The sequence below is a fragment of the Trachypithecus francoisi genome, unplaced genomic scaffold (assembly GCF_009764315.1).
Source record: "Trachypithecus francoisi isolate TF-2019V2 unplaced genomic scaffold, Tfra_2.0 Contig01554, whole genome shotgun sequence".
NCBI lineage: Eukaryota > Metazoa > Chordata > Mammalia > Primates > Cercopithecidae > Trachypithecus > Trachypithecus francoisi.
In genome coordinates this window covers 3,597,095-3,622,820 of record NW_022681439.1, presented here as the reverse complement: position 1 = coordinate 3,622,820, position 25,726 = coordinate 3,597,095, and the positions used below count along the sequence as shown (strand labels likewise).

Here is a 25,726-nt window from a genome sequence, read left to right as displayed (position 1 = left end):
GTCTCTGTAGAGGTGAGGTAAGGTGTTGTTCTTGGAGGAAGAAGCTAGGAGCGTGGAGTAAGACCTGGATGTAGAAACTGCTGCTGGAGGACAGAGGCTGTGGTGGGTGGAGGTGGTGAGGGGGCAGTGGCACCTGGACGGAGCAGACACACCTGAGCCTGCATGGGGTGTGGTTGCCCTGCTGGCTGGCACTGAGGACCCTCCGGCAGTTGCCACACAGAAGAGAGACCTGTGCCCTCAGATTCAGACAGCCTGAGCTTGTCCCCTCAATTTCTTGCTGGGAGATCTCTGTGAGTCATTTAACTTTGAGGAGATGTGGGTTCCTCGTGTGTGAAATGGGAATAAAAACAAATCCCTGCAGACTTGCTGGGGACGGTAAATGAAATAGTAGAGGCAGAGTCCTTTTTATAAATGGTAAAAACACTGTACAATTTATCAATTGGTCATTAACTTCTCTGCATTGAATTAAGGTATTGAAATGACCTCACTTCCGTTCCAGACTAGCCGTGAGAAGTGCAGTCACTAGTTCACTCTGAGCCTCAGTTTCCCCTCCTGTGGAGTGGACATGCCCACCTCTGAGTGGCAGGGCAGGGATCGGGACTGATGCGGTTCTCTCATCCCTCCCACAGGGTCTCCAGCCACCTGCCCTTCCCAAGAGGAGAGAGCTCTGGGCCTTCTTCCTGCCAGTCTGGTCTTGAAGTGCCTTCAGGACGGATAGACCTTGGCACAGGCTGTCCCGAGATTCCTGCGATGCCTGTCTGTTCCTGCCTTCTGTGGAGCATGGCACCCACAGGATTCCAGGACGGATCGTAGACCTGAGCCTCCAGGAGGGTGCCCTGTGCTGCTCACTGCACAGTCCCTCTCAGCTCCCCTGCCACCCAGCCTCGGAGGCCGGCTCCCATCCCGGAAATGCCCTCAGGCACCTGGATGAGGTCATCCCAGAGAGGGACCCAACTGTGCCACCCACCAACCCTCCCCCTGTGCCCCCCGCCCCCTTGCATCTCCTGCTGCCAGGGCAGACTGTAGAATGTCTGTGCCCCAGATCCACGTGGAAGAAGTGGGTGCAGAAGAGGGGGCAGGAGCAGCCGCACCATCCGATGACCACCTCCAGAGCCTGAAGGCCCTCACTGAGAAACTGAGGCTGGAGACCCGCAGGCCCTCCTACCTGGAATGGCAGGCTAGGCTGGAGGAGCAGACCTGGCCCTTCCCGAGGCCGGCTGCGGAACCACAGGCAAGCTTGGAGGAGGGGGAGCATGGGGGGCAGGAGCCCTTGCTCCCGCTGAGAGAACCTGGGCAGCACCCCCCTCCTGCCAGGAGTGCCAGCCGGGGCACCACACCCCTGTCCACTGGCAAGCTGGAAGGCTTTCAGAGCATCGATGAAGCTATAGCCTGGCTCAGGAAGGAACTGGTGAGTGGCTGCCCCCGAGAATCCCCAGAAAAGAGAGGATGCCACCGTCTCTCTATCTCTGTGTCTCTCTTTCTCTGTCTGTCTGTCTCCCCACCCCCCACCATGTATTTCCTTCCCTCTCTCTACCCACCAAGTGCACATCTGTAATGTTCCCATGAGTTGAGGGCAGGCCTCATTTGTATGTGGTTGGGGGGACCCAGGTGTCATCAGCCCCTAATTGCAGATGCTAATGGAGGAAGCAGGTGTTTTCTGGGAGAACTTGAACCCATGTTAAGGTGTCCCCCTCTCCCCCCAACACTGCTCCCAGTACTGGAGTCTCAAACACTTCTCCCTGGACTGTGAAGGGGGCTCCCGGGGTGTGACTGCCCCTCCCTCTGCGCTGGAACCTCCCCACCCTGCTGTCCACCCCAGCTGCCTGCCACTCCAGGGACCACCCATTCTGCAGGTGGGTGGCCTCTCCCTGTGCTGGGCGCTGGCTGGGTGGCTCCGTGAGGCACAGTGGCTGGGATGTGGCTGTGCAGGGCACTCCTGTAAGGAGCTGGCTCGCCGTGGAATGTGCTCCAGTGGTAAGGAGTGGTGGAGCCGCCCAGAGCCTGCGGGATGGGTCCTGCCTGGGGAGAAGCTCTGTGAGGAGGCTCAGAGGAGGAGTTGGCTCAGAAGTCAGGGCGGGGCCAGGTGTGAGCGAAAGGCACATTGTGTTTGAGCTGGGACCGCAGCAGTCACTTTCTTGCCCATAGGCAAAGCAGATTCCCAATAGGAGCATCTTTTGTGCATGGTGACTCAGCCTGAGAACAGGGTGGGGGTGCAGAGCTGGGTGCCCTGTCCCCTCCCACCCCCCATGGGAGAATCACCTATGTCTGGCAGGACAGCCTCTCAGCAGCACCAGACATGAAGCTAACCCTCCCCCAGCTCTCAACCCCTGCCTCATCCCGTCCCCTGAGGCCCAGGTGACACCTGCGAGTCAGGCCAGTCTGGCCACAGGTGAGCCGGCCATCAGGGGCAGCTGCCTTCCAGAGGCGGCAGTGGCTCTGGGGTCAGCAGGGTAGGCTGAGGCCTGCTTGGTTTGTTTTGCAGAATCCTGAAAACTAAACCCCCATGAGGCCTGGAATGCCTCAGGGCTGAGAAAATTCACTGGGGTTTGGAGTGGGGTGGGGCTCAGGGACACAGGGATCTGATTGATTAATTGGAAACCTGTTTGGGTTTTAACACTTGATGCCTAGAGTGCTTCTCAGAATACACCATTCTGTTATGTCCGTCACTAGTAATGAGACGGTGCACATGCTGTCGGCTTCGGAGAAGATGAGGCACCTGCGGATTTCAGCCACATCTCTGGGGTGCTCTGTCACCCCTGGTGCTCTTGGTGAGGGGTATAAGAGGTGAGGGGAGAGGGACAGTGCCCCAGGAGAGACCGCTCACAGCCCCCCAGCTGCTCTTTGAATGGCTGAGGCTAACCCGCTTTGATTTGCTTTCTTAAGGAGGAACGAAAAACTTCCCTGTTCATCGAAGATACAATATGTTGGTTTCAAGTTCATCTGAGATTTGATTGCGTGTGGGAGCTGAGGCTTTCGCTTTTTAAGGAGGTTAGCATTCCGCATAGCACCCAGTAGGATGGAGCTTCCTAGAACTTGTCCTGCTCATCATCCTTTAGTCCCCTCACTCTGGCTTTGTATTAGAACCACCTGGGGAGCTTTTAGGACTCCCAAAGCCTAGGCCACACCGAAGACCAATCCAGTGAATGTCTGGGGGTAATAACCACACATTTGGTTTTTAAAGCTCGTGCGTGCTTCCAATGTGCAGCCTGGGCCTCGAATCTACAAGTCACGCTCACATCTCCTGCCAGTCCTGTGAGCCAAGCAGCATGAGGTGCCCTGCCCAGTGTGCTGGCCAAGCGAGGAGGGTGGCTCAGGGTGAGGCGCAACCATGGGTGATGTGTAGAGCCAGTCTCCATAGGCCAACAGCAGAGCAGAAATTGTCAGGACTAATCTGACTACCAAAGACTGTCATACATAGGATAAAGGGAATATTAGCATTATTAAAAATGCTTTATATTTGCAGTGTTTCCACTCCTCTAGCCACTTCCCTGTGCCACCAGGGGTGCGTCCTGTGTGCCAGGCAGTTTGCAGGCATTACTCACCTCTTCTAATTGTCGGATGACCTTCCTGACACCCCTACTTTTCCAGAAGAGGAAACAGGTTCAGAGAAGAATGCATTCATACATGAGAAAGTTGAAATTTAAACCCTGGCCCATTTGGTCGCATTGCTATTGCTCTGCTCAGCCACCGTATGACATGGCAGCAATCGATTTTACTGTGTGATTCCTAAAATGTAAATCACAAAAATGTCAGCAAGCAACAGAGTGCATGGGGGCCGGGGCAGAGAGAGAAACAGGATTGAATGATTTCCAGCCTCATTCTGTGATCTCCGATTCTTACAACAAAACTGCGTGATTGCCCTCACTGTTTCCATTTTATGGATGAATAAACTGAGGTCCACAGAAGTCAGGTGACTTGCTTAGGATGACGTGATGAGTGAGCGACAGAGCTGGGGCTGGAACTCATACAGAGTAGAGAGCGATGGGGAGAGAGGTAGCAGGTGAGGCTCGTGAGGTGGTCCAACACAGAAGGTTCCATTGGGCATGCTCAAAGAGCAGCGACCAAGGAGATGCTCCAGAAATCATACTGGTTGCAGGATAGAGAATCTCTCGGAGCATTGACTCCCAAACTCTAACGTGCATGTAGGTCACTGGGGCTCTTGTGCAGATGAAGATTCTGGTCCCTTTGGTTGGGAACGGAGCCTGTGCTTTCAAATTTCCAACAAGCTCTAAGTTGACACTATTCTGCTAGTGCCTGGGCCACACTTAGAGTATCAGGGAATGAAAGGAGGGCAAGACCAGGCCAGGGGATCAATAAGGAACCTCAGAAAACAGACCCAGACATCCCCAAAAGGGAGCTCTCTGAGCCCTGTCTCTGTCATAGCTGCCCATGTGGCTTGGGGCTCCATCGGTGAATGGGCCTCAGCGAACGAACTCACAGCATCGCACTGAGTGGTCCAAGAACCACACTCGTTCAGAAGATTGCAACTCTGAGGCCCAAAGCAGACCAGACACAGACTGGCAGGCAGGCAGGCTGGACGTGCAGTCCCGCCTGCTGCCAGGATTAGACAGCAATTTGCAAAACCCTTTGATTGGATTGAAAACTGAGAGTTCAACGTTTGAGAACAAACACATTCTGCTCTATTTAAGTCTCAGTCAAAACGTTATGCTTAATGCCATGGTTTCCCTCATTCATCGTCTTCACTCACTGAAGGCACCTTTAAAAATTAACCTGTTCTTTAACTCAGTAAAAGTGATTTGCATAACCTTTTTTGTTGTATTTTAAGCCCAGAAGCAGATTTTCTCTACGCCTGGGCAAGCCCTTCCTACAGATTTGTTAGGCTCAAGGGCAAATGTGTTGTTTGTTCTCACGTGGCCAAGGAAATCGATTGGAAATCTGCAATTCCCTTAGTTGTGTGGATATTTTCCATAACTCAATGGGAGTTTTGACCACAGGAGAAGGCAGACTCTAACCTGTCCTCTGACCACCTAGCAGCTCTCCCAGGAGGCAGTGGTCAATGTCACCCCATCCAGAGGCAGGCAGTGCTGGGTCTGGAAGCGTTGTCTTAGTCTGCTCCTGCCTCCTGCAAGACCAGCTAAAAGGCAGAATGACTACCTGACCGTGGCTGATTTCTGAGGCTGGGAAGGATCCTGACAGCTCTCAGGGGTCAGCTCTCCCTCTCAGCTTTCAAGGAAATGACTGTCACTCCTGACGCCCTCCAGGGGCCAGCAAGTAGATCAGATTTTCCTTCAGGCTAATGTGTTCGGGATACAAGGCTGGTGGAGATCCTCCAAGCCTCTTAGAGCCACTCTCAGCTAAGACGGCCTGACCTTGGGCTCCCTGGGCGGAGTTGGGGATGTGGGGCTCTCTGGCTGTGGCAGGCAGGCCTGCGGCCACCTGACTCCTCCAGGCGAGGCCCAGTCTCTCTGCTTCTGGGACACTGGCTCAAGGGAGTTGCCATTGTGCAGCTGCAGTTCTAGGCTGCTCAGGTCACCAGAAGGTCACAGCCCCAGCTTTCACCTTCCAGGCAGCCAAGCAGCCTGGTTGGGAGTAGGGGGAGGGCACTGCTTCGGGAAGCAGGGGAGCTAGAAAGAGCATGACCTGGAGCCGTGGGATTTTCTCCTCTCTAGCTGAGTCGGGAATTCAGAGCATTCGCACACGCCTCTGCCCGGGCTTGGGTCCATCAGCCAACTCCCTGGGATGGAGCCCTGGGCACTCAGCACAGGGGAGCAGGGACCCTCCTTTCTGTTTTCTCTCTTCAGTCACACCCACAAGTTCCCCTTGCCAACCTGGAAGACAGAGAAAAAGGGCAATACAGTCTTCTGCGTGGTTCATGCAGTGCCAGAATGAACACCGGAACATTCTGGCTTCCTAATGGGCAGTTTGTAGTGAGAAGCCCTGGCACCAACTGATATTTTTCTTTTAGCTTCACACAGGTGTGTGATCCCTGCAGACACCCTCCTCCTGCTGCCCCCCTCCCCCCGCACCAAGAAGGTGTTTATGGCTGTTAGGAAAAGGGAGGAGAACCTTGACAAGTTTTCATTACTCAAGGCCTGTCACTTAGGTCACAGGAGGCCTGTGACCTAAACTCAGCTGTCCCCCCCCCCGCCGTGGCCACCGCTTGGCTTCGAGGGACCGCCCTTTCCCCGTTAACCCTCTGTCGCCCGTGCTGCCTGCTTGGTAGGCAAGAGACTGGTATGTCCAGGGACAGCCCTCTGAGGCTGGTGTCATCCATGTGTGCTAAGCAGTATGGCCAAATGGCAGGTCATCCTCACCAAGCGTCTTTTGATGGGAAATAGGCGATGCAGCCAGGTTGATACCCCCATCTAGGGAGACTTCCATATACACTATCCTTCGTGAAGGCCTGGAAGTATTTGCTATTCCCATCTTACAGCGGAAAGACTGAGGCTCAGAAAGGTTATAGAACTGGGGGACAGAAAGTTTAAAGTGACTTGGCAAAGGTCATAGGCAAGGATGTGGCTAAGCCACGACACAGACACACATCACTTGGCTCTGGATCCAGATCTCTTTCCTTTGTTCTAGGCACATCAGATGTCCAAGTCAGGAGGCCCTGAGCTGACAGAAAGCCTGTGCTTCAACCCTTCAGAACAGGATACTTGCAAAAGGTCACACAGCAATGAGTTGCTAGCAATGCCTCGTAACAATTTAGCAGGGACTGGGCAGCTGTTTCAGGATGAAGATAGCAAGTTGCTCAGAGCCATCAGCAAGGTACTGGCTGAGCAGGGATTTGGTTCACAAGAGAATTTCTAGTCCCAGCCTCTATTCACCCAAGGCTAAGTCTTCTCTGCATAGCCCGGGGCTTTCAGCCTGTCTGGCACCAGCCCTGCAGGAGGAAGATTCCTGTTCTATTCATCTGGGCAGATGAGGCCTTTCGGGAGTTACTAAAGAATTTATAAACAAAAGAACCAGCAAAGGAAATACATCATAACTTGATGATCGTTATTTCTGAGTGGTAATATTATTCTTTTGACGTTTCTATAGTTTTCAAAATTCCTAAAATAGGAATATATCATGTATAATCAAGGGGAAAAGAGAATATTAAAAAAACAAAGAAACAAAAGTGCCAGCACCAGGCTCTTCTCTCCCTTGCCAATGTACTCAGTGTGCATTCTTCACTTTGTACTCTACAGATTTTGTTTAAGGCATAGAATCTCCTAGAATTAAAAAAATAAGGCCTTCAGTCTCCCAACATTCCTGTTGGATGTGAGAGCTGATGAGGCGGGACTGCTGGCCAGGGAGCTGCAGCTGACCCCAACCGGGAGGTCCTGCCTGCTCTCCCTTTCCTGGCTGTCTTGCAGGGTCAAGGAGGAGCGCGTTGGAGGATCCCCGCGGCAGCACCTCACTGGAATAGCAGCTCATGGCGATCCTGGGGCTGTGAGAGGCAGGTGGGAATCTTTTCATCCAGCCCCATGTCCATTCAGCAGCCGCCTGGCTTCCACGCTGGGGTGGGGTGAGGCCAAGGTGGATGGGTCAGGGTTCCTGTCTTTGTGGAGTTTCCCTTCCAAGGAGAAGACAGGCATATAAACACAGCGGCACGGTGTGACAAAAGTTTTAATAGAGATGCAGTAAGTTGAGTTCTGAGATGATATGGTGAGCTGAGGGCCGTGCTGAGTGGATGATGAAATTAACCAAAGGGAAATACGCAAATTCCTCACTTCCTGGGCAGCCAGATCCATGCCTGTCCATGTAATTGCATTAAGCTTCTTATTTCCCATTCACATTTCTTCTATAATAATATACCCAATTCCTATTATGGGCACCCTCCCCATTATAACAGCACATCATGGTATGGGATAGGGACTACTGGGTGAGGCAATCAGAGCGTTTGCTAAAAGTGCAGATCCCTCCCAGCCCTCTATGGAAATTCAGCTTCCATAAACCTGGGGAGGTGTTGGGGTTTTAACAAGTACCTGCAAGTGATTCTGATGCAACTGGCTCATTAACTGGTCAAGAGTACTGTCAAAAAAGCATACTGTTTGTAATTAGATTCAACTTCAAGTCAGATTCTACCATATCCTAGTTGTGTGACTTTAGGTAAACCAATTAACTAAGCCTTCTTGGTTTTGTGATTGTAAAATGAGGATAATAAATCCCTATCTGGCAGCTCGTTGAGCAGGGAGGAGGGGAATGAGCAGCATTAGGGCACTGAGCAGTTGCTGGGGCCCTGGAATGGTTGGGTGCTGTGTTACACGTTTATATACACGCCTCACATCATTCAATAGCCACAGCAATCTTTCTGGGTAGGCACGATTACTATCCCCATTTCACAGATGAGAAAACTGAGGTTAAAAATCTTGCCCAAGATCAACCAGCAGAGCAGGAATTTGAACTCAGATCTGCCTGACGTCAAAGCCCTGCAGTGGGTCTGGATTCACCCACAATGCTATAGGAAACTGTGAGGACCCTGGCAGCTGAAGCCCAAAGCATGTTCTTCCCAAGAAAACAGGTACCCGAGTAATGGAGTATGAAGTGACTTTGGAGAACAAAACAGCCTCAAACTGGCCTGGAGGGTGGGGCAGAAAATAGATTTGCTTCACTTCCCTTTGGAGGTGCAGGCGGGAAGCTGTAGCAACTGCAGGTGCCTGGGAGCCCTCATGACTCCCACAGGGCCCCACTCCAGCAGCTCATGTCCTGCCCTCAGCTCTCCCTCCCTCGAGGTCAGCAGCCTGCTGACACCTTCCTCACTTGTTCTCGCTCAGCATCAGATGTGAAGCTTCCGCGACATCTGTTTCCAAACCAGGGGATAGAGAACCCGAGAAAAGCCTAGAAATCCCACCAGCTGCGCCCCAGGGTCTTCTGAGGGCTCTCAGGTGACCCCAGGGCACTTAGGCCCTCTGTTTCCATAGGACAGTTGTCACCTTGGCTAAAGCTTCCAGTTTCATGTGATGAAGCTCCAGTTCCAGTTCCTGCCTGCAGATGGGGGAGCCCAGCAGGCTCCTGTCACAGCAAGAAGGCAGTCCCTGCTAGGGGTGCCTTCTCCCTCCACCGACTGGCCCAGAGGCCCCAGCAGCGTGGCCGAGCTCACAGAGATGAGGGAGCCAGCCCTTCCTGCAGGTCTTGCCAGCGTCCCAGCAGGAACAGCCATGCCTGGGCCGTGCTCACAGCCTGGCAGGAGCAGCAGTCCTGGGACTGGCTGGTTGGCCTCACGGGACCCCCACTTGCTCTCCAGAGGAGTGGCAGGGAAGTTGAGGAAGGCCTTGGTCCCTAGTGGCGGGCCTGGCCCTCCTCATGTGTAAGCTAAGGACACCCCTGAGCAGGAGGGTCCCCCCCGCATCTCCAGTCTGAAGTGCTTTGGCATTACCAGCGCTCTGACGTTGGCAACACTTGGTGATAGAGACGATAACACAGCCCTACCCAACCCCGGAACATGCTTGGTGACGTGTGACTGGCAGTACAGTCGTCAGAGATAAGGGAGCACTCAGTAAAGGCAGGTGAAGCTTGGGCTGGGGATCCACGCTGAGCCAGGCCATGAGTAGCAAAACAGGTTCCCGCAGGGACCCCACAGCCAGGAGGTGGGGCGAGCGCCACATGCAAAGTGAAAATGTAATTGAATGGTTTGCTGTGTGGTTCTGTGTATGAAAACGGGATACAGTGGAACTAGTAATTCTAGAACTCAATGTCCTCTTCCAAATGTGTGTATATGGGCTTATTTAATTCTCATAAGTGATCAGTAGTGTGCTCATTTAATTATTGTCAATTATTATCAATAAGTGGGTACTATTATGCTCATTTAGCAGATGAGGAAATTGAGACTTAGGTGTGGCGTGGCTTGCCCAGGATGGCGTCACCAGCGAGTTGTGGAGGACTTTGAACCAGGGGCTGCTCCTCTGTCCTTTCTACTGGCTGCCTCTCCATAGGCCTGGGGGCAGCAGGAGATCCCAGAGGGTAGCGGTCAGCCTGGGTAGCAGAGGGAGGAGTGATTTCTCTAGGACTGTCCCAGCCATGGAGACAGGTACTGGGTAATGGAGTGTGGAAAATCAAGACTTGGCTCTGGGGAAATTTAAGTAATGTAATGATTCATTGATTCATTCATCTAACAAATGGCTGTTGAGCACCAGAGCATGCCCCAGGCACTGTGGTGGCCCCTGGAAAACACAGTCTGTATCTCTGGTGTTTTGTCATCTAATGGGAGACACATGATAAAAAATGAAACTGATGCCCACACGTAGGTGCCATGGTGGAGGCTGCATGGAGGGGCAGTGGTAGGAGGCGCCTATGGGGCTGTCATCCCCTCTGCAGGGAGGGGGACAAAGGCTGAGCTGGTCCTGAAGGGTGACAGGTGGAGAAGGGACCACAGGAGAGGGGACAGAGCCCACTGTGGCTGCCCTGTGGGGGCAAGGGCATCAGGGTGGGAGAGAGGAGGCTGGAGAGGTCAAGGGAACAGGAGGGTCCCATGATACTTTGAAAGGTTTGAAGAAGCGGGGCTACCTGCCCATCAGCCTCTTGAGTGGAGACAGATTGAGCGAGGGGGAGGCAGGCAGAGAGGAGTCCCAGATGCTGGGAGCTGAGGTGCAGGGGACCCAGGTGCAGGGGTGGGTGCCAGTGACACTGATCTGGGCCTATCATCACCCAGCCAGCAGCAGTCACATCTCTCCTGCTCTCTCTTGGGCACATAATGCCTTCCTTGGGTGTACAGCTTCCAGAACCCCCTCACTTCCAAGATACAATCTGATGGCGGGGGAGGGAGGTGATCACCATCCTCTCTCTGTGAAGGGCACATGCCACCTGTCCAGAGTCCCTCATGTCATCAGAGGCTGCACTAGGACTGGAACCCAGAGCTCCTAGCGGCAGATCACGGGCTCTTCAGAATGCACCACTGTCCTTCCCAAAGGCCAGCCTCACCCCGGAAGGTGTAGTTTGGCCCACACCTTCCAAGTTTGAAAAGTCAAAGGCCTCATCACAGGGATAGAGCTTGGCTCTTGCTGTGGAGTCCTCGGCAGGGCCCGAAGAGCCTCCTGCTCTCTGCCCAGCTCTGGGGCTGTCGTCTCTCCCTCCTACTAGACTCAGGATTCCCCAGGGGGCACAGGAGCCCCTGGCAGGGGGGATCCCTGGAGGACTGGCTCAGATGGAGTCGTCTTGCTGTCTCCTTCCTGCTTGCTGAGTCAGCCCAGTGACAGGAGCCATTGCACCTGTCCCCCTCCCACCCACAGCCCCTGGCCAGGGGCCCGAAAGAGAACCCAGGACCAGCCGGGCTCAGAGTCCCCGCCCTGCAGGCCCCAGGCTGCAGAGCGTGCCTGCGGCCTCCACTCGCCAGGAGAGTCAGCTCCAGCTCCCTCCCGCTGGGCTGCAGCCTCCCAGAATAGAGACCTCTGCGAAACAAGCTCCAGCCTTCCCCTGGAAATCAATTCGCAAGACCAGCCTGGTTCGTCGGGGTGTTTGCGTTTCTTTCTTCACATTTCCCCGGAACCTCCGGTTGCCCTTCAGTGGCGCACTTGAAGGGCACTCCTGCTTTCTTTCCTGCCAGCGTTAATCTGACTCTTTCTCAGGGACCAAACCCGACATCATGTAATACAATTTTACCCAGGCTTCTAAGTGGATTCTCCTACACAACACTGATGAAAATAATAAGGCAGACCTGCAGGTGAAGTTAAATAAGATAAGGAAAGTGATTACACAAATTGTTTCCAGGGTTCAAGAACTGTAAGTCTCATTCCCAAATCGTGGGACAGTGGAACATGTTCTGGGCCTGCACATACAGCTGGCAAACCAGCCTGGATTTTACACGCAGCCTCTTTTCAGCATGCATCAGAGACTAATTGTAGCTATTAGGTTGGGATAGGAGAGATAAGAGCCCGAGACGAAGGGACCAGACAAAATGCCCTTCGCCACTTGGGTTTCTCTCTGCTGCCCAGCTCTGGGCTCATTACCATGCTGTCCAGGACAGCACTCTCTCGCCTCTGGCTGGTCCCTGTGCACTGGGATTTCTCTCAAGCCAGCTTTAAAGATGCATCCAGAAATCTCTGCCCCAAACGTGCTTTCAGATTTGCTGCCATCACAGCCCTTATTTCACCAAACTAAAAGAACAGAGGGTTCCATAAGCCAAAGTGCACACAGCCACATTCTTCAGAGAATGGAAGCATTAGATGACAGAAAAAAGGCAAATTATTAATAGGGCTTCAGGTAAGACTTTTGTTGGAAAGGGGAGGATCTGTCTGGCGGTCTGTGCATTGCCTTTATTTTAGGAAGCAGAAACAATGGTGGGTTAAAGGTAATGCCTTCATAGAGTTGCTCCTTGTGCTCCCAATGGTCTGACAATTACATATCTTTTTTTATTTTTTATTTATTTTATTTATCATACTTTAAGTTCTGGATTACATGTGCAGAATGTGCAGGTTTGTTACATAGGTATACACATGCCATGGTGGTTTGTTGCATCCATCAACCCGTCACCTACATTAGGTATTTCTCCTAATGCTATCCCTCCCCCAGCCCACTACCCTCCAACAGGCCCTGGTGTGTGATGTTCCCCTCCCTGTGTCCATATGTTCTTGTTGTTCAACTCCCACTTATGAGCGAGACCATGCGGTGTTTGGTTTTCTGATCTTGTGATAGTTGGTTGAGAATGATGGTTTCCAGCTTCATCCAAGTCCCTGCAAAGGACATGAACTCATCGTTTTTTTATGGCTGCATAGTATTCCATGGTGTCTGTGTGCCACATTTTCTTAATCCAGTCTATCATTGATGGACATTTGGGTTGGTTCCAAGTCTTTGCTATTGTGAATAGTGCCACAATGAACATACATGTGCATGTGTCTTTATCATAGAATGATTTATAATCCTTTGGGTGTATGCCCAGTAATGGGATTGCAGGGTCAAATGGTATTTCCACTTCTAGATCCTTGAGGAATCACCATACTGTCTTCTACAATGATTGAACTAATTTGCACTCCCAACAGTGTAAAAGCGTTCCTATTTCTCCACATCCTCTCCAGCATCTGTTGTTTCCTGACTTTTTAATGATTGCCATTCTAACTGGTGTGAGGTGGTATCTCCTTGTGGTTTTGATTTGCATTTCTCTAATGGCCAGTGATGATGAGCATTTTTTCATGCGTCCGTTGGCTGTATAAATATCTTCTTTTGAGAAGTGTCTGCTCATATCATTTGCCCTTTTCTTGATGGGGTTGTTTTTTTCTTGTAAATTTGTTTAAGTTCTTTGTAGATTCTGGATATTAGCCCTTTGTCAGACGGATAGATTGCAAAAATGTTCTCCCATTCTGTAGGTTGCCTCTTCGCTCTGATGATAGTACATGTCCTTTTTTAATATTTTAATTCCTAAAATCTTTGGGTGGTTTTAGACCCATAGACATCAGTCCCTGGGATCAGAGAAAGTATTCGAGCAGATCTCATTGGCGACTAAGAATAAAAGTATTTGCTTCCCTTGAATGTGAAGAAATCACTCAGAAATCACTCAGACCAAGCAAGTGAACACAGATCAGCCAGGGGATGTTGAGTAAGGACGCAAATTCCAGACAAATGTTGCCTTTCCCAAATGCATATCCTACAGTACAGCCTTTGCTAGGGACAGCATGAAACCTACACCGGGAGTTGAGTCACCCCAGCCAGCATCTCAGGCCTTTGGCAAACAACAAAATACTCTTTTTTTTTTTTTTGCCAATTGGTCCAATACCCTCCTTCTGTGGCCTCCATCTCCAGTAACCCCATAGAGAGGCCCTTCTACCTCTCAGACTACTCTTCAGGGTCTCGTCAGCTTCCAGTGCCACTCGGGCTAGAGACAGCACCACTGAGACCACCCTCCAACTGTCCAGGCTGGGCCCCCATTCCCCAGCGCCTGCAGCCACGCTTGCTACAGGCAGGCTGACCAGCCATCTCTATCTGCCCAGGACTAAGGAGGTTCCCTGGATGCAGGACTCTCAGTGCTAGAACCAGGTAGGTCCTGGGCAAACTGGGTTGAACTGATCACTCTAAATTTGCAGACTCTACTGTTGTTTTTTTAAATGGTGGTAAAATATGCATAATATAAAATGTACCATTTTAACAATTTTATATGTACAGTTCACTAAGTATATTCACATTGCTGTGCAGCTGTCACCACCATCCATCTCCAGAACTTCATCCTCCCAAATGGAAACTCTGTGCTCACTAAACACTAACTCCTCATCCCCTCTCCCTAGCCCCTGGCACCACTGTCCTGCTTTCCATCACTATGCATCGGACTACGCTAGGAACCTCTTCTAAGTGGAATCCTACGGTATTTGGCCTTTAGTGGCTGGCTGATTCACTTAGCATAATGTCCTCAGGCTTCATCCATATTACAGCATGTGCCAGAATTGTCTTCCTTTTCAAGGCTGAATAATATTCCACTTTATGGATAGACCACATTGCGTGGATCCATTCATCCGTGGAGGGCACTGGGTTGGTTCTGCCTATTCATGATTGTGAACATGGATGTACAAATGCCGGTTCTAGCTTTTGCCTTCCTTTGTTTGGGGTGTGTACCTGGAGTGGCATTGCCAGGTCATATGGTAATTCTGTTCAACTTTCCAGGACCCGCCATGCTGTTTCCCACACCTTTTCTACGGCTTTTTTTATTCCATCCAGCTCCAAGGTAGGAGTCAGCTCTTCTGACTCGCCGGGAAAATCTCCAGGTCCAGAGAGACCCCCCAGCAAACCACTGGCTTGATGCATTAGACTTTTCTATGATCTGAATGTCCTCAGCTGACCTTCCCCTTGCCTTTTTCCTCTCTGGGCCCTTCTTCCAGGGCCTCCTTGCCCGTCTCCTCCAGCCCCCTTGCCACATCCTCCCCTCACCAAGTAAAGCTTGGAAGTAAGGAAATTTCTGTCCTTTTCCAGAGCCTTTTAATTACTGTCTTTAGTGAGTTAATCCTGCCCTCGGGATTCGTGCATTACTGCTTGTCCACATGAATATTATATAGTACTATAAATGCTTGACCGTCCATAGAACATAAATTTACATATTTACCAGCAATCCTCGCCAACATGCTTATAAGCAAGAACATTCCCTTGAACAAATCAACTGTAATACATACCACCTAAAGCTCCAAAGTACTGGTTCCACCCACTGGGATATCAACCAACCTAATAGTTCCATTATCGTACATAGTACATCTTATTATTGATCGGACATAGCACATTACAGTCGAGCATACCCAACCCAATTCTTGTCAATACGGATATTCCTGTCAGTTTACTATTATTACTTTCATAATAGTAAAGTGGGCTTTGGCGCAGACTTGGTCTAGGGTATAACCTGCCTTCTACCTTGAGAAACAACCTGGCTCTCTGTCTCTCTCTCTTTTTTAATTGGTCCCTAAAATGTTTTCAAAAAGACTTTATTGAGATAAACTTTACATACCATACAATTCACCCATTTGAAGTGTACAATTCAGTGGTTTTTAGTCTTTTCAGCGTTATGCAACCATCATCACATATAATTTTAGAACATTTCAACACTTCACCCAGGTGCCGTGGCTCACATCTTAATGAGTATTCTTGTCTGCCTCAAAAAACCAAACATCTGTAGCCCAGATCACAAGCACAGCTGTTTCAAACGGGCCACGTGTGGCTGCCGCCCTTCACTTCTTCCAGCCCTGGTGGGGACCCCCTGTCACCACAGTGCTCTGACAGCCCCCGACCAATGACATCTCTTCCCTTTCAACAAGTTCTGTGCCCTGATTATGGGGTTGCTGGGATTACAGGCTGCACCTCTGAGAATTCAGCAAGTGCTTTTGTTCTCAGACAGACACCAGGCCACGCTGGGAGCAGGGACTGGAAATCGGCACATCCTACGGTAGAGCCTTTGCCAGGGACGGCATGAAACCCACACGGAGAGCTAAGCCACCCTGGCCAGCTTCTCGGGCTCTTTAATGAGGGCTTAAAACTGGGAGGTCCGGCCGGGCGCGGTGGCTCAAGCCTGTAATCCCAGCACTTTGGGAGGCCGAGACGGGCGGATCACGAGGTCAGGAGATCGAGACCATCCTGGCTAACATGGTGAAACCCCGTCTCTACTAAAAAATACAAAAAACTAGCCGGGCGACATGGCGGGCGCCTGTAGTCCCAGCTGCTTGGGAGGCTGAGGCAGGAGAATGGCGTAAACCCAGGAGGCGGAGCTTGCAGTGAGCTGAGAACCGGCCACTGCACTCCAGCCTGGGCGGCAGAGCGAGACTCCGTCTCAAAAAAAAAAAACTGGGAGGTCCTCACTGGGTTCCATGTTCTGTGCTGTGGCCTGGAGAGAAAGGACTTAAGTGATGGAGCACCTCTTCCTTTGATTTGGCCAGCATGGTTAATATTTTCTGGCATGCTATTTCTTGTCGAATTTCATTCTTATTGTCCTTGGAAGAGGGGAGAAGAGGCCTCATCTCTTTTCTACAGATGAGGACACAGAAGTTCCAGGTGGCAGTGAGTGAGGAGTGGAGCTCAGCTTGAACCTGGGTTCTAACCTAGGGCTGTGGATATGCCCTTTCTGCCACCCCTGGGCCCAGCTCACCTCTGAGCAGACAGGAGCCCAGGAGAGTCCTCCCGCTCTGGGTACTGACAGGCCCAAGTGTGGTCCAGATGCCACCATTCATAGGCTGGCTGACCCTGAGCAGTTCCTTAACTTCGCTGAGACAGTTTCCTTGTCTGTAAGACAGACTGAAATCATACCTGCCATCTAGAGTTGTGGGAAAACGCGATGGAACAATCTATGTCAAACGTGTGCGGCCACAGCCAGGGCTGTGTTGTCATCCCCGCCTCCAAGGGGCCCCTTGGCAGAGCTTGAAGGGAAAACAGGAGGAGGGACTCCAGCCCCGGCTCAGACCTGCTCTCCTGAACTGGCACAGCCTTCTGTGCCTTCCCTGGCAACCGCCATCCTCCCGACTAACTCCACACAGGACCAGCAAAGACATATGTTCATTGCAAATCTCTAAAAAGATTAATTTATAAAAAGCTTCTTAGTCATCAGAAACCAGAGGGCGTTATGCTAAGCGAAATAAGCCAGTCATAAAGGACGAATACTGTGTGATTCTACTTCTGTGAGGTTCTTAGAGTAGTCATATTTATATAGACAGAAAGTAGAAGGGTGGGTGCCGGGGGCTGGAGGAGGGAATGGGGGGTTAGTGTTTGATGGGTGCAGTTTCTGTTTGGAAAGATGAAAAGAGCTCTGGAGATGGATGGAGGCTGCGCAACAACGTGAATGTACTTAATTGCCACCAAGCGGCACACTTAAAAATGGTTAAGATGATAACTTCTATGTTGTATGGATTTTATCACAACTAGAAAAAAATTCTGGAAACAAATTAAGCCTCTTAGCCCTGCACACTTTGCTCAGATCTCTTCAGAGGCTGTGGGAACTCGTGTGGATTTGGTTCAATTACAGCAGAGTGACCTCTTAATCGGGGCTCAAGTTAGTGTTTAAGGTGCAAAGTCACCTTTGCAAAATGCCTGTGTGGCCCAGGGATCAGCCAAGCGTGGGCGCAGCACAGCCAGAGCTCCCGCAGCCTGGGAACAAACCCTGTTCTTCAGGGCAGGAGAGGGATTTGTTGATTTGTGTGCAGAGGTCCCAACACAGTGTGTATTGTGAACATCTAAATGTTAGAACCCACAGTGCATCCTAGCGAGATGCTCACGCTATGAGACGCACTTAGAACCAAAGCCCACTGAGGAAGTTGCGATTCCCAGCCCCCTCCTCATGTTCTCTCAGGGCCCAAGCAGGGAGACTGGCTGGAGTCGCCATCCCTATTGAAGCTGCAGCTTGCTTTCTCTTTTCACCCTTACGCAGAATTGAATGCATCTGCACAGCAGGGGCGTGCAAGGCAACGCCATCCAGGCGGCCTTTGTCCAGTCCATGGAAACTGACACAGGCCTTACCGTCAGCCCTCTTTCTAGCTGCCTCTGATGGGTCTTAAAGCCTAAATTGTTCTCTGACCTTTGACCAGATCTGTCAGCCACAGAAAAACAGCCCCTTCCTGCTGCCCCACAGAGATGTGTCCACCACAGCCTGCGTCTCACAGTCTTAGACACCTGGCCACACCCCACATTCCCCGACTTTAAAGGATCTTTTCACACCAAAGATGCAATTCCTGGGGCCATAGCTCAAATCTAAGCCATAGGGTTCCTAGTTTTTCAAAAAGATCTATTGTCAAATTACAGAACACTCCAAAGAGAAGTGACAGATGACTGTATTTAGGCAATGGGTGTTCGCAGACAATATCTTTCAGGCAGGTTTGACCCCCATCTCCTTCAGAAGGGTTTAGGTAGCACCTAGCTCAGTTCCAGGCTCAGTTAGGGACACCATAAAAAAACAAATGACCAGCCACCCTATCATCATTAATTGGTGCCATTCTAGATCAATAGAATTTAATTGGCAATACATTTGAGTTTATTCAATCCTTGAGGCCCAAGGATTGAAAAGTAAACTAATGAATGTGGCTATGAACTTTAATCCCAATTTTGCCATCAGATATCTTGCTGACTCCCAAGGTAAGACTTTCTATCTTGATTTTTCTCATATATGAAAACAGGAGAAAAGAGATCTGTACAAGTGCATAAAAAATGAGAGAAAGAGAAAAAAAGAACATAGAGATGCTCGCTGGCAAGGTCACTTCATTTTTCTACCCTGCAATGTGCTCTATTATAAACCTAACAGGGAGAAAGTGAGAACATTGCCTTCATTTGCATAACTGCAGGGCATCTCAGGGCTCATTCTTCTAAATCGGCTTGGCTCCAGGCACTAGGTAAATGGCACTGCCGAGCACGTCCAGCACGTCACAGAAATAGTAAAACAATAACCACTTACAAGTACAGACAGAGGAAATAGTGAGAAGGATTCAGATCTCGAGTCAAGTAGGAGCAGTTGGCAACCTATCTCAGTGACAAAGTGTTGCTTACAGAAGGTGCTCTGCACTAAGCCAGTCCCTTTGTACCATGTCACAACTGAGAAGCCAGCCCTCTGAGCTCCAGCTAGCATCCTGACTGGTAAAATACGGACCCAGACTGTCCTGCTGGTACCTCAGGAGTGGCTGTGAGGCCCATCAGGCTTAAACATGTGGATGGTGTGAGAGGAAAATACATCTTAGGACTCCAAAGTCACTAAGCCAAAGGGAAAAGTCAAACTGGGAGTGCATCAGGCAACGCTGCCTCCCATTTTATTTCTAAATAAGATAGCTGCAAAGATAAAACCTACATACCTCCCTCACAAATGACCCACAAGGAACTTCCCTTTGGGCCCCTAGGTCTGTACCCTAAAGCAGTTCTGTTGAATTTCACCCTGGCAAAGGAAATTGACAGCTGATCTTCTCAGGTGTGAGACAGGCCAGAACGCGGTCATCCCTCTGCTCACCTGAGACGAATGAATATCTGATTGCTTCACGTGCCCTGTGTTTCTGTTATCTTCTATAAAAATGCAGATTCAGGGAGCCAGACTAAGGCATAAGTGACTTTTCCTCTACTCTAAACACACAGGTAAATTGTGTATTCGGTGGATCAAAGACTGATCAACCAAAGGCTGATCAAAGACCCAAAAGGATGCAATCGTTTGTCTCTTATCTACCTACACCTTTAAAAAATTTATTCCTCTTCCCCCAATATTCACTCCTTCCCCTTTAAATATTAAGGCCCTCAAAATCATCTTTGAGGAAAGTTATAGACCTGCCTCCCAGGCATGCGTCCTTAACCTTGGCAAAATAAACTTTCTAAATTGTTGATACCTGTCTGAGACACTTTTGGTTGACAGTGGGTTTGGGAAACTGGGCGTGTGAAGCCAGGTGAGAAATTATTATCACATCTCTTTGTTAACAGAAAACACTCTGTAAAAAAGAGGTCTATTCTGAGCCAATATAAGTGACCAGGGGCCAGGGAACAGTCTCATGAGGTCCTGAGAAAGCTTGCCCTACCTAGGTGGTCCAGTTACAGTTTGCTTTTACACATTTTTGAGAGACAGGAGTTACAAGCAAAGACATAAATCAATACACAGAAGGTATACATTGGTTCAGCCTAAACAGGTGGGATATCTTGAAGGTGCTTGGAGGGTGGGGGTGCTTACAGGTCTTAAGTAGATTCAAAGATATTTTTATTGGCAGTTGATTGAAAGAGTTAAGTTTTGTCTAAAGACTTGAAGTCAGTAGAAAGAAATGCTTAAGACAAAGGAGGGTTGTGGAGGCCAAGGTTCTTGTTATGTAGATGGAGCCTCCAGGTAGAAGCCTTTAGAGAAAATAGATGGTAAAAGTCTCTTTTCAGACCTTAAAATTGCCAAACTCTTATTTAATCTCTCCTAGATCTTGGAAAGGCCTAGAAAGGGAAGGCTTGATTGTATTAATGGAAATGCCCTACAGATGTAAATATCTCCCACAAGAGATGGCTTTGCAGGGCCATTTCAAAATATGTCAAATAAATATATTTTGGGGTAAGATATTTGTATTTTCTTCAGGGTTTGCTATCTGTTATGTGATGCTATACCAGAGGCAGGAATTTGGTATCTTATTGCCACAAAGAGTCTGTGTTGTCAGTCTTATGAGCTCTGTTTCAATGTTAATGCCAATGTGCTGTGCCTAAACTCCAAAAGCAAGGTGGGTAGAACAAAGCATGTCTGAACTCCATCCCATCAGGGCTGGGAAATCAGTTTTCAGGTTTCTCTGGGGTCCTCTTGATTAAGAGGGGGCTTGTTCAGTCAGTTGGGGGGCTTAGGATTTTATTTTTTGTTTACACGTCAGTAGGAAACATCAAGTCAGTAAAAATATTAGCAACCGAACAATGACATCACTTGGACTCGGGAAGGGGAACATCACACACTGGGGCCTATCATGGGGAGAGGGGAGGGGGGAGGAATGGCATTGGGAGTTATACCTGATATAAATGACGAATTGATGGGTGCTGACGAATTGATGGGTGCAGCACACCAACATGGCACAAGTATACATATGTAACAAACCTGCACGTTATGCACATGTACCCTAGAACTTAAAGTATAATAATAAAAAATATATATTAGAAACCTTCTACAAGGTCACTAAGCACTCAGCTAGCTCCATACAGCATACTGCAGCTCGTCCTTGAGCAGCAGCAGAACTCAATTGTCAGTCATTTGGGCTCTGGAGTCCAGCTGTCCAGTTTCCTCAGCCCAGCTCAGCTGTGGATGAGCTTTGTGAGCTGGCACAGCTAATTCCCTGGCTATGCCTCTGCATCCTCCTCTATAAGCGGTGGGATGGTGACGTCACTTCACAGGTTGTAGTGATGGTTAACTGTTGCATGTTAATAGACCCAAAGGGCTTAGAACGGTTTCATAATAAAACATCCAGTACCTAGGAACCCAATTTTTGTTTGGCTGTTTCAAAGCTTTACTAAGAAATATTTCAGGCTTTCTAAAACGTTTAAAGAGTAATGTAACAACATGACACTCCCCAGCGTAAGAAAACATGGCCATCACAGTCAAAACCCCCATATACCTTTCCCAATCACAGTCCCTCCTTCCCACCTAGAGGCAACCATGCTCCTGAATTTGATAGCTGTCACCCTATGCTTTCCTTTATACTCTTACTTCATCTGAATGCAACTCTAAACAATGAGAAGGCACTGGAAGTATCCTCAAGCCAGGACTAATATGCATGTCTTTCAGAAAGATTTAGATATAGCAACTAGCCTAGCACAAAGTATTGTTTTGCAAGTACACCCTCATTTGTCACCTTGCTTTCTGTGTCTTTTCACCTCCCTGAGCAGGGAAAGTGCTCATATTTCCAGACGGACCAATTAATGATCTAAGACATTAGTCAGGGCCCTGCTAACCAGTCTGTGCCTGTCAGGGACTCTGGAGCCACTCTCTGCTGACCCTGCCTGCTCCCCCTCCCTTCCAGACGGAGATGCGGCTGCAGGACCAGCAGCTGGCCAGACAGCTCATGCGCCTGCGCAGCGACATCAACAAGCTGAAAATCGAGCACACCTGCCGCCTCCACAGGAGGATGCTCAACGACGCCACCTACGAGCTGGAGGAGCGGGATGAGCTGGCTGACCTCTTCTGCGACTCCCCTCTTGCCTCCTCCTTCAGCCTCTCCACTCCACTCAAGCTTATTGGTGTGACCAAGATGAACATCAACTCTCGGAGGTTCTCTCTCTGCTGAGGAGCCCTCAGACTGGGCGGAGGGGCTGGAGCGGAGGGTTTGGGCTGGAGGGTGTTGGAGGAAGCTGAGGCCAAGTTACTCCAGTGGGTCTCCCAGAGGCAGGGGTCCCTGGGACTGGTGACTCAAGGGCCCCAGGACCTATTCAGTGGTGCTCTCCTAGGGGCCCTGCGTGTGGGTGCCAGTGTCTCTGTGACTGGCTCTTGCTTAATTCCCAAAGAGCTCTGCAGAAGGGCCGCTCCAACCAGATGTTAAATGAGACCTGGGTTCCCACCATAATCCATCCCTCCATGGTCACGTTCCTGTTTCCTGGAATCACTGGTGCTATGAACTGGGATTCCCGAAGGGAGGCTACCCCACAAAGCTGTCGTTCTTGCAGAAGGCTCTCCCACAAGGGCCTTGGGGAAATTAGATATGTCACATGTGCCTGTCTCACGTGCTGTTGCTGTCCTCTAAGTATTGTCTCAAATTCACCCGAAGTACATGACTCAGCAACATTGACAGGGACCTGCTAGGAAAGGAAAATCAAAAGGCATGACAAATGAGCACTTGGAGATGCAGCCCCAATGGCTGGCAGCCAGTCTCTTGTGAGCCTGAGGCCCAGGCTGCTGTCGGTCTCCCACCCTGGCACTACAAGGCTGTGTAAATTGTCAATTCTGGCGTGTGCTGGGACATGTGATGGGGACACTAGCGTAGCTTGGGTGCAACAAACACAGATGTCCCCATTGTCTCCCCTGGCCACATGCATCTCCAAAGAGCCTCTTCACTGCCACCCACACCCCAGGGTGACAGCCTAGGAGACCACTGGTGACTGAACCAGGCAGGTCCTGAATGCATTTTCCATAACTGAATTCTCCTGGAGGGGCGTGACCAGGGCCTCCTGATTGGATTCTGGTGGTGTCACCTTACTGCCCTCTCCAGAAAGACAATCGAGGGAGCCCAGAGGCCCATCCTGAGCCTCCTTTTAGATTTTGTGCCTGACCTAAACAACTAGTTTTAATCCAATAAGACTGTTACTGATGTGTTGTTCACTTGTTAATAACTGAGTTTTGTCCAAATAGGGAAGCCACTTGTGCAGGTCAACTACAGTGTGTAGGATTTGATTTTAAGAGTTTATCCCTCACAACAGGCTTAAGGATCAGCAAGTTAAGACCCCAGCAGGTTAGGGAGGTCAACCTGAGGTCATACCGCATGGCAGGAGTTCCTCGGCCAGACTGATCGAATCCTAAGATCAGAAGTGTTTCTGACCTTTGATGTCATCTAGTCGAGTCCTCTCATTAGTAAAGGAGCAAAGTGAAACCTGGGGGAGAAGGACTTCCCTCAGGTTGCACAGCTCTTTAGGCTGTAGAATATTGATGTGTGAAACCATTGTTGATAATGCCTAGTAGATCACATGTCAATGAACTTGAACCCCAAAGATGGTCTTGATGCTTTGCCAAACCCACACACTGCCAACCCCGCCACTCTCCACCTCAGGCCCCACCACATCTCCCAGAGTATTGCAATTCAGAACATTTGGGTCAATATGGAGCAAGGCATGGACAGTGGCCGCACAGGGCATGTGTCACTAATCACTGTCCCATGGTCTATGCACGGCGTCTGGCTGCTCTGTCTACTGTGACTTCTTCCTGTGTAATCTCAGTGGGGCCTGTGTCCACCCACACATCATGACCCACATAGGGGAGAGGTTCCTTTTCTTTTGTGGGCTGAGAGTAGGACAATGCAAATGAAGGATGTCTAGTAGACAGAAAAGAACTTGGTCTCTTTTTTATAATTTCAAAGAGCCAGAAGTTCTATGCTACCTTCAAAGTAGGTAGAACAACACAGCCGAGATCTACTGTCTGCCGTGCTCCATGCAATGAAGTCTGCAGGCCTGAGGACCATGCACTGCTGTCCTTCCTCAGAGCGCGACACACACACTGCCAAGTCCTGAAGAGGCATTCCTTTCCTGCCAGCCTCCTTCCAGATGAGCCCTTGAGGTCTTGGGCTGCCCTACACACACACACACACCCACTCACATGACAGAGAACACACCATAAACATCCTTGAGCCCATGCAGGAAAGCCCATCACATATTCTGAAAAAAATGCCAAATTAGGTTTTTCTCTCTTTTAGAGATCAGTCATTACAGTAACCGAAACCATTGGGTTCAACTAAAACAGAAAGATTTAGTTGAATATAGTCAATCCAATTAAGTTGGATGCAACTGAGTGATTTAGTTGCTCAGGTAATCCAGTGTTTGCTTGCTTGCTTCATTCTCTGGGAGGAAACTAAGATCAAGACACATGTTTGGGGATAGGCTAAATGTCTGAGCTATTTTGCTCAGTTTATCCTAAGAGAACTTTATTATGGGATGAGGAGGTGACCCCGGATGAGAAGTGGAGGGGACAGCGATGTTTTCTAAGCATCGTCCAGTGTTGGCTGGCTTCCTTACTTTCCACGGTGAACACAACGAACCACATTCATTCAGCTTTGTGAAGTCCCTCTGTGGGTCTCTGAGTCAGCAGCAATATTGGCCTAACCTCCGTCCCACCCTCCTGGCTCACCACATGTGTACAGTGCTGTTTGCAGTTGTACTCATCATCCATCCATCTCTCTGCCATCCCCAAGCATCCCCGGGCATAAAACGTGAAGTCTCCACCAACGCTGCTGTGTGTGGTCGTGTCTGATGCCTTCAGGGGCTCAGTAGCCATCGCAGAGGCCTGGAGGGCCTGGGCAGGCTTGACAATGCCTGACCGAGTCCAAGACCCACTCCCTGTAGCAATACCAAGTGCTATTACATAATCGATGGACAATTTATACTTTTATTTTTTATGATTATTTGTTTCTATATTGCTGTTAGAAAAAGTGAAATAAAGATACTTCAATAGAAGATACCCATATAAAAAAAAAAGGAGAGAAAAATGCTTGTCCTTTTAGTTTTTCCATGTTATAGCACACACAGGGCCAAGCATTTAACTTAAAGAAAGGAAGGAAGGAAGGAAGGATGGATGGATGGATGGATGGATGGATGGATGGATGGACGGACAGATGGGTGGATGGACAACAGACAGAAGGAAGGAAGGAAGGAAGGAAGGAAGGAAGGAAGGAAGGAAGGAAAGAAGGAAAGAAGGAAGGAAAGGATTTTTGCAACCAGATGGAGGCATGGGATGGAAGAAAGGATTCACCCAAATCACTCTTCTTCCTTTCTTGTGTCTTCCCTTGAGGAAGCTACTTGGTGGTTATTACCATTGGGAGTTCCACAGGTGAGCTGATGTAGAGTTTAAAAATGCAGTCTTTATTCCTGAATTTGACAAAGCCAGAGCCAAAGTAAACCTACTGTCCTCCAGTGGCCTTTTCCAAAGGTGATCATATTGCCTGAAATTTTTTCAGCCACTTAAAGCACCTCTTAAACCTCAAAATCGAGCATGCATGAAAATCACCTGGGCTGCTGTCACAAATGCATATTCCCAGGAGAAGTACCGGGTTCCAGCCCCAGGGATTCTGGCTGTGTCGCTCCAGGCTTCACAAACGCCCCAGGTGATGGACACAGGGGGTCCAAAGACACTTGGAGAAACCTTTGGAAGACAAAGCAGGCAAGGGAAGGCACTGTTTTTCATTGATCCCATCTCTTTGTTCTCAGCAAAGGCCTATGTCAGAGG

General features: G+C 49.7%; 1 protein-coding gene across 6 annotated transcripts in view; it reads left to right on the top strand.

The window, feature by feature from the left end:
• Positions 1-24,989, top strand: part of FAM167A (family with sequence similarity 167 member A) — a 54,166-nt gene extending 29,177 nt beyond the window's left edge. For 4 of the 6 annotated variants that reach the window (XM_033177066.1, XM_033177061.1, XM_033177063.1 and 1 more), the window contains 2 exons: positions 630-1,408; positions 21,825-24,989. In XM_033177066.1, the coding sequence (XP_033032957.1) occupies positions 1,028-1,408; positions 21,825-22,088 (645 nt within the window). In that variant the 5' untranslated portion in view covers positions 630-1,027 and the 3' untranslated portion in view covers positions 22,089-24,989. Of the gene's footprint in view, positions 1-629; positions 1,409-6,543; positions 7,082-21,824 lie in introns of those variants that run through there. The other 2 variants (XM_033177069.1, XM_033177059.1) reach the window with 2 other exon arrangements.
• The last annotated feature ends 737 nt before the right edge of the window (positions 24,990-25,726 follow it).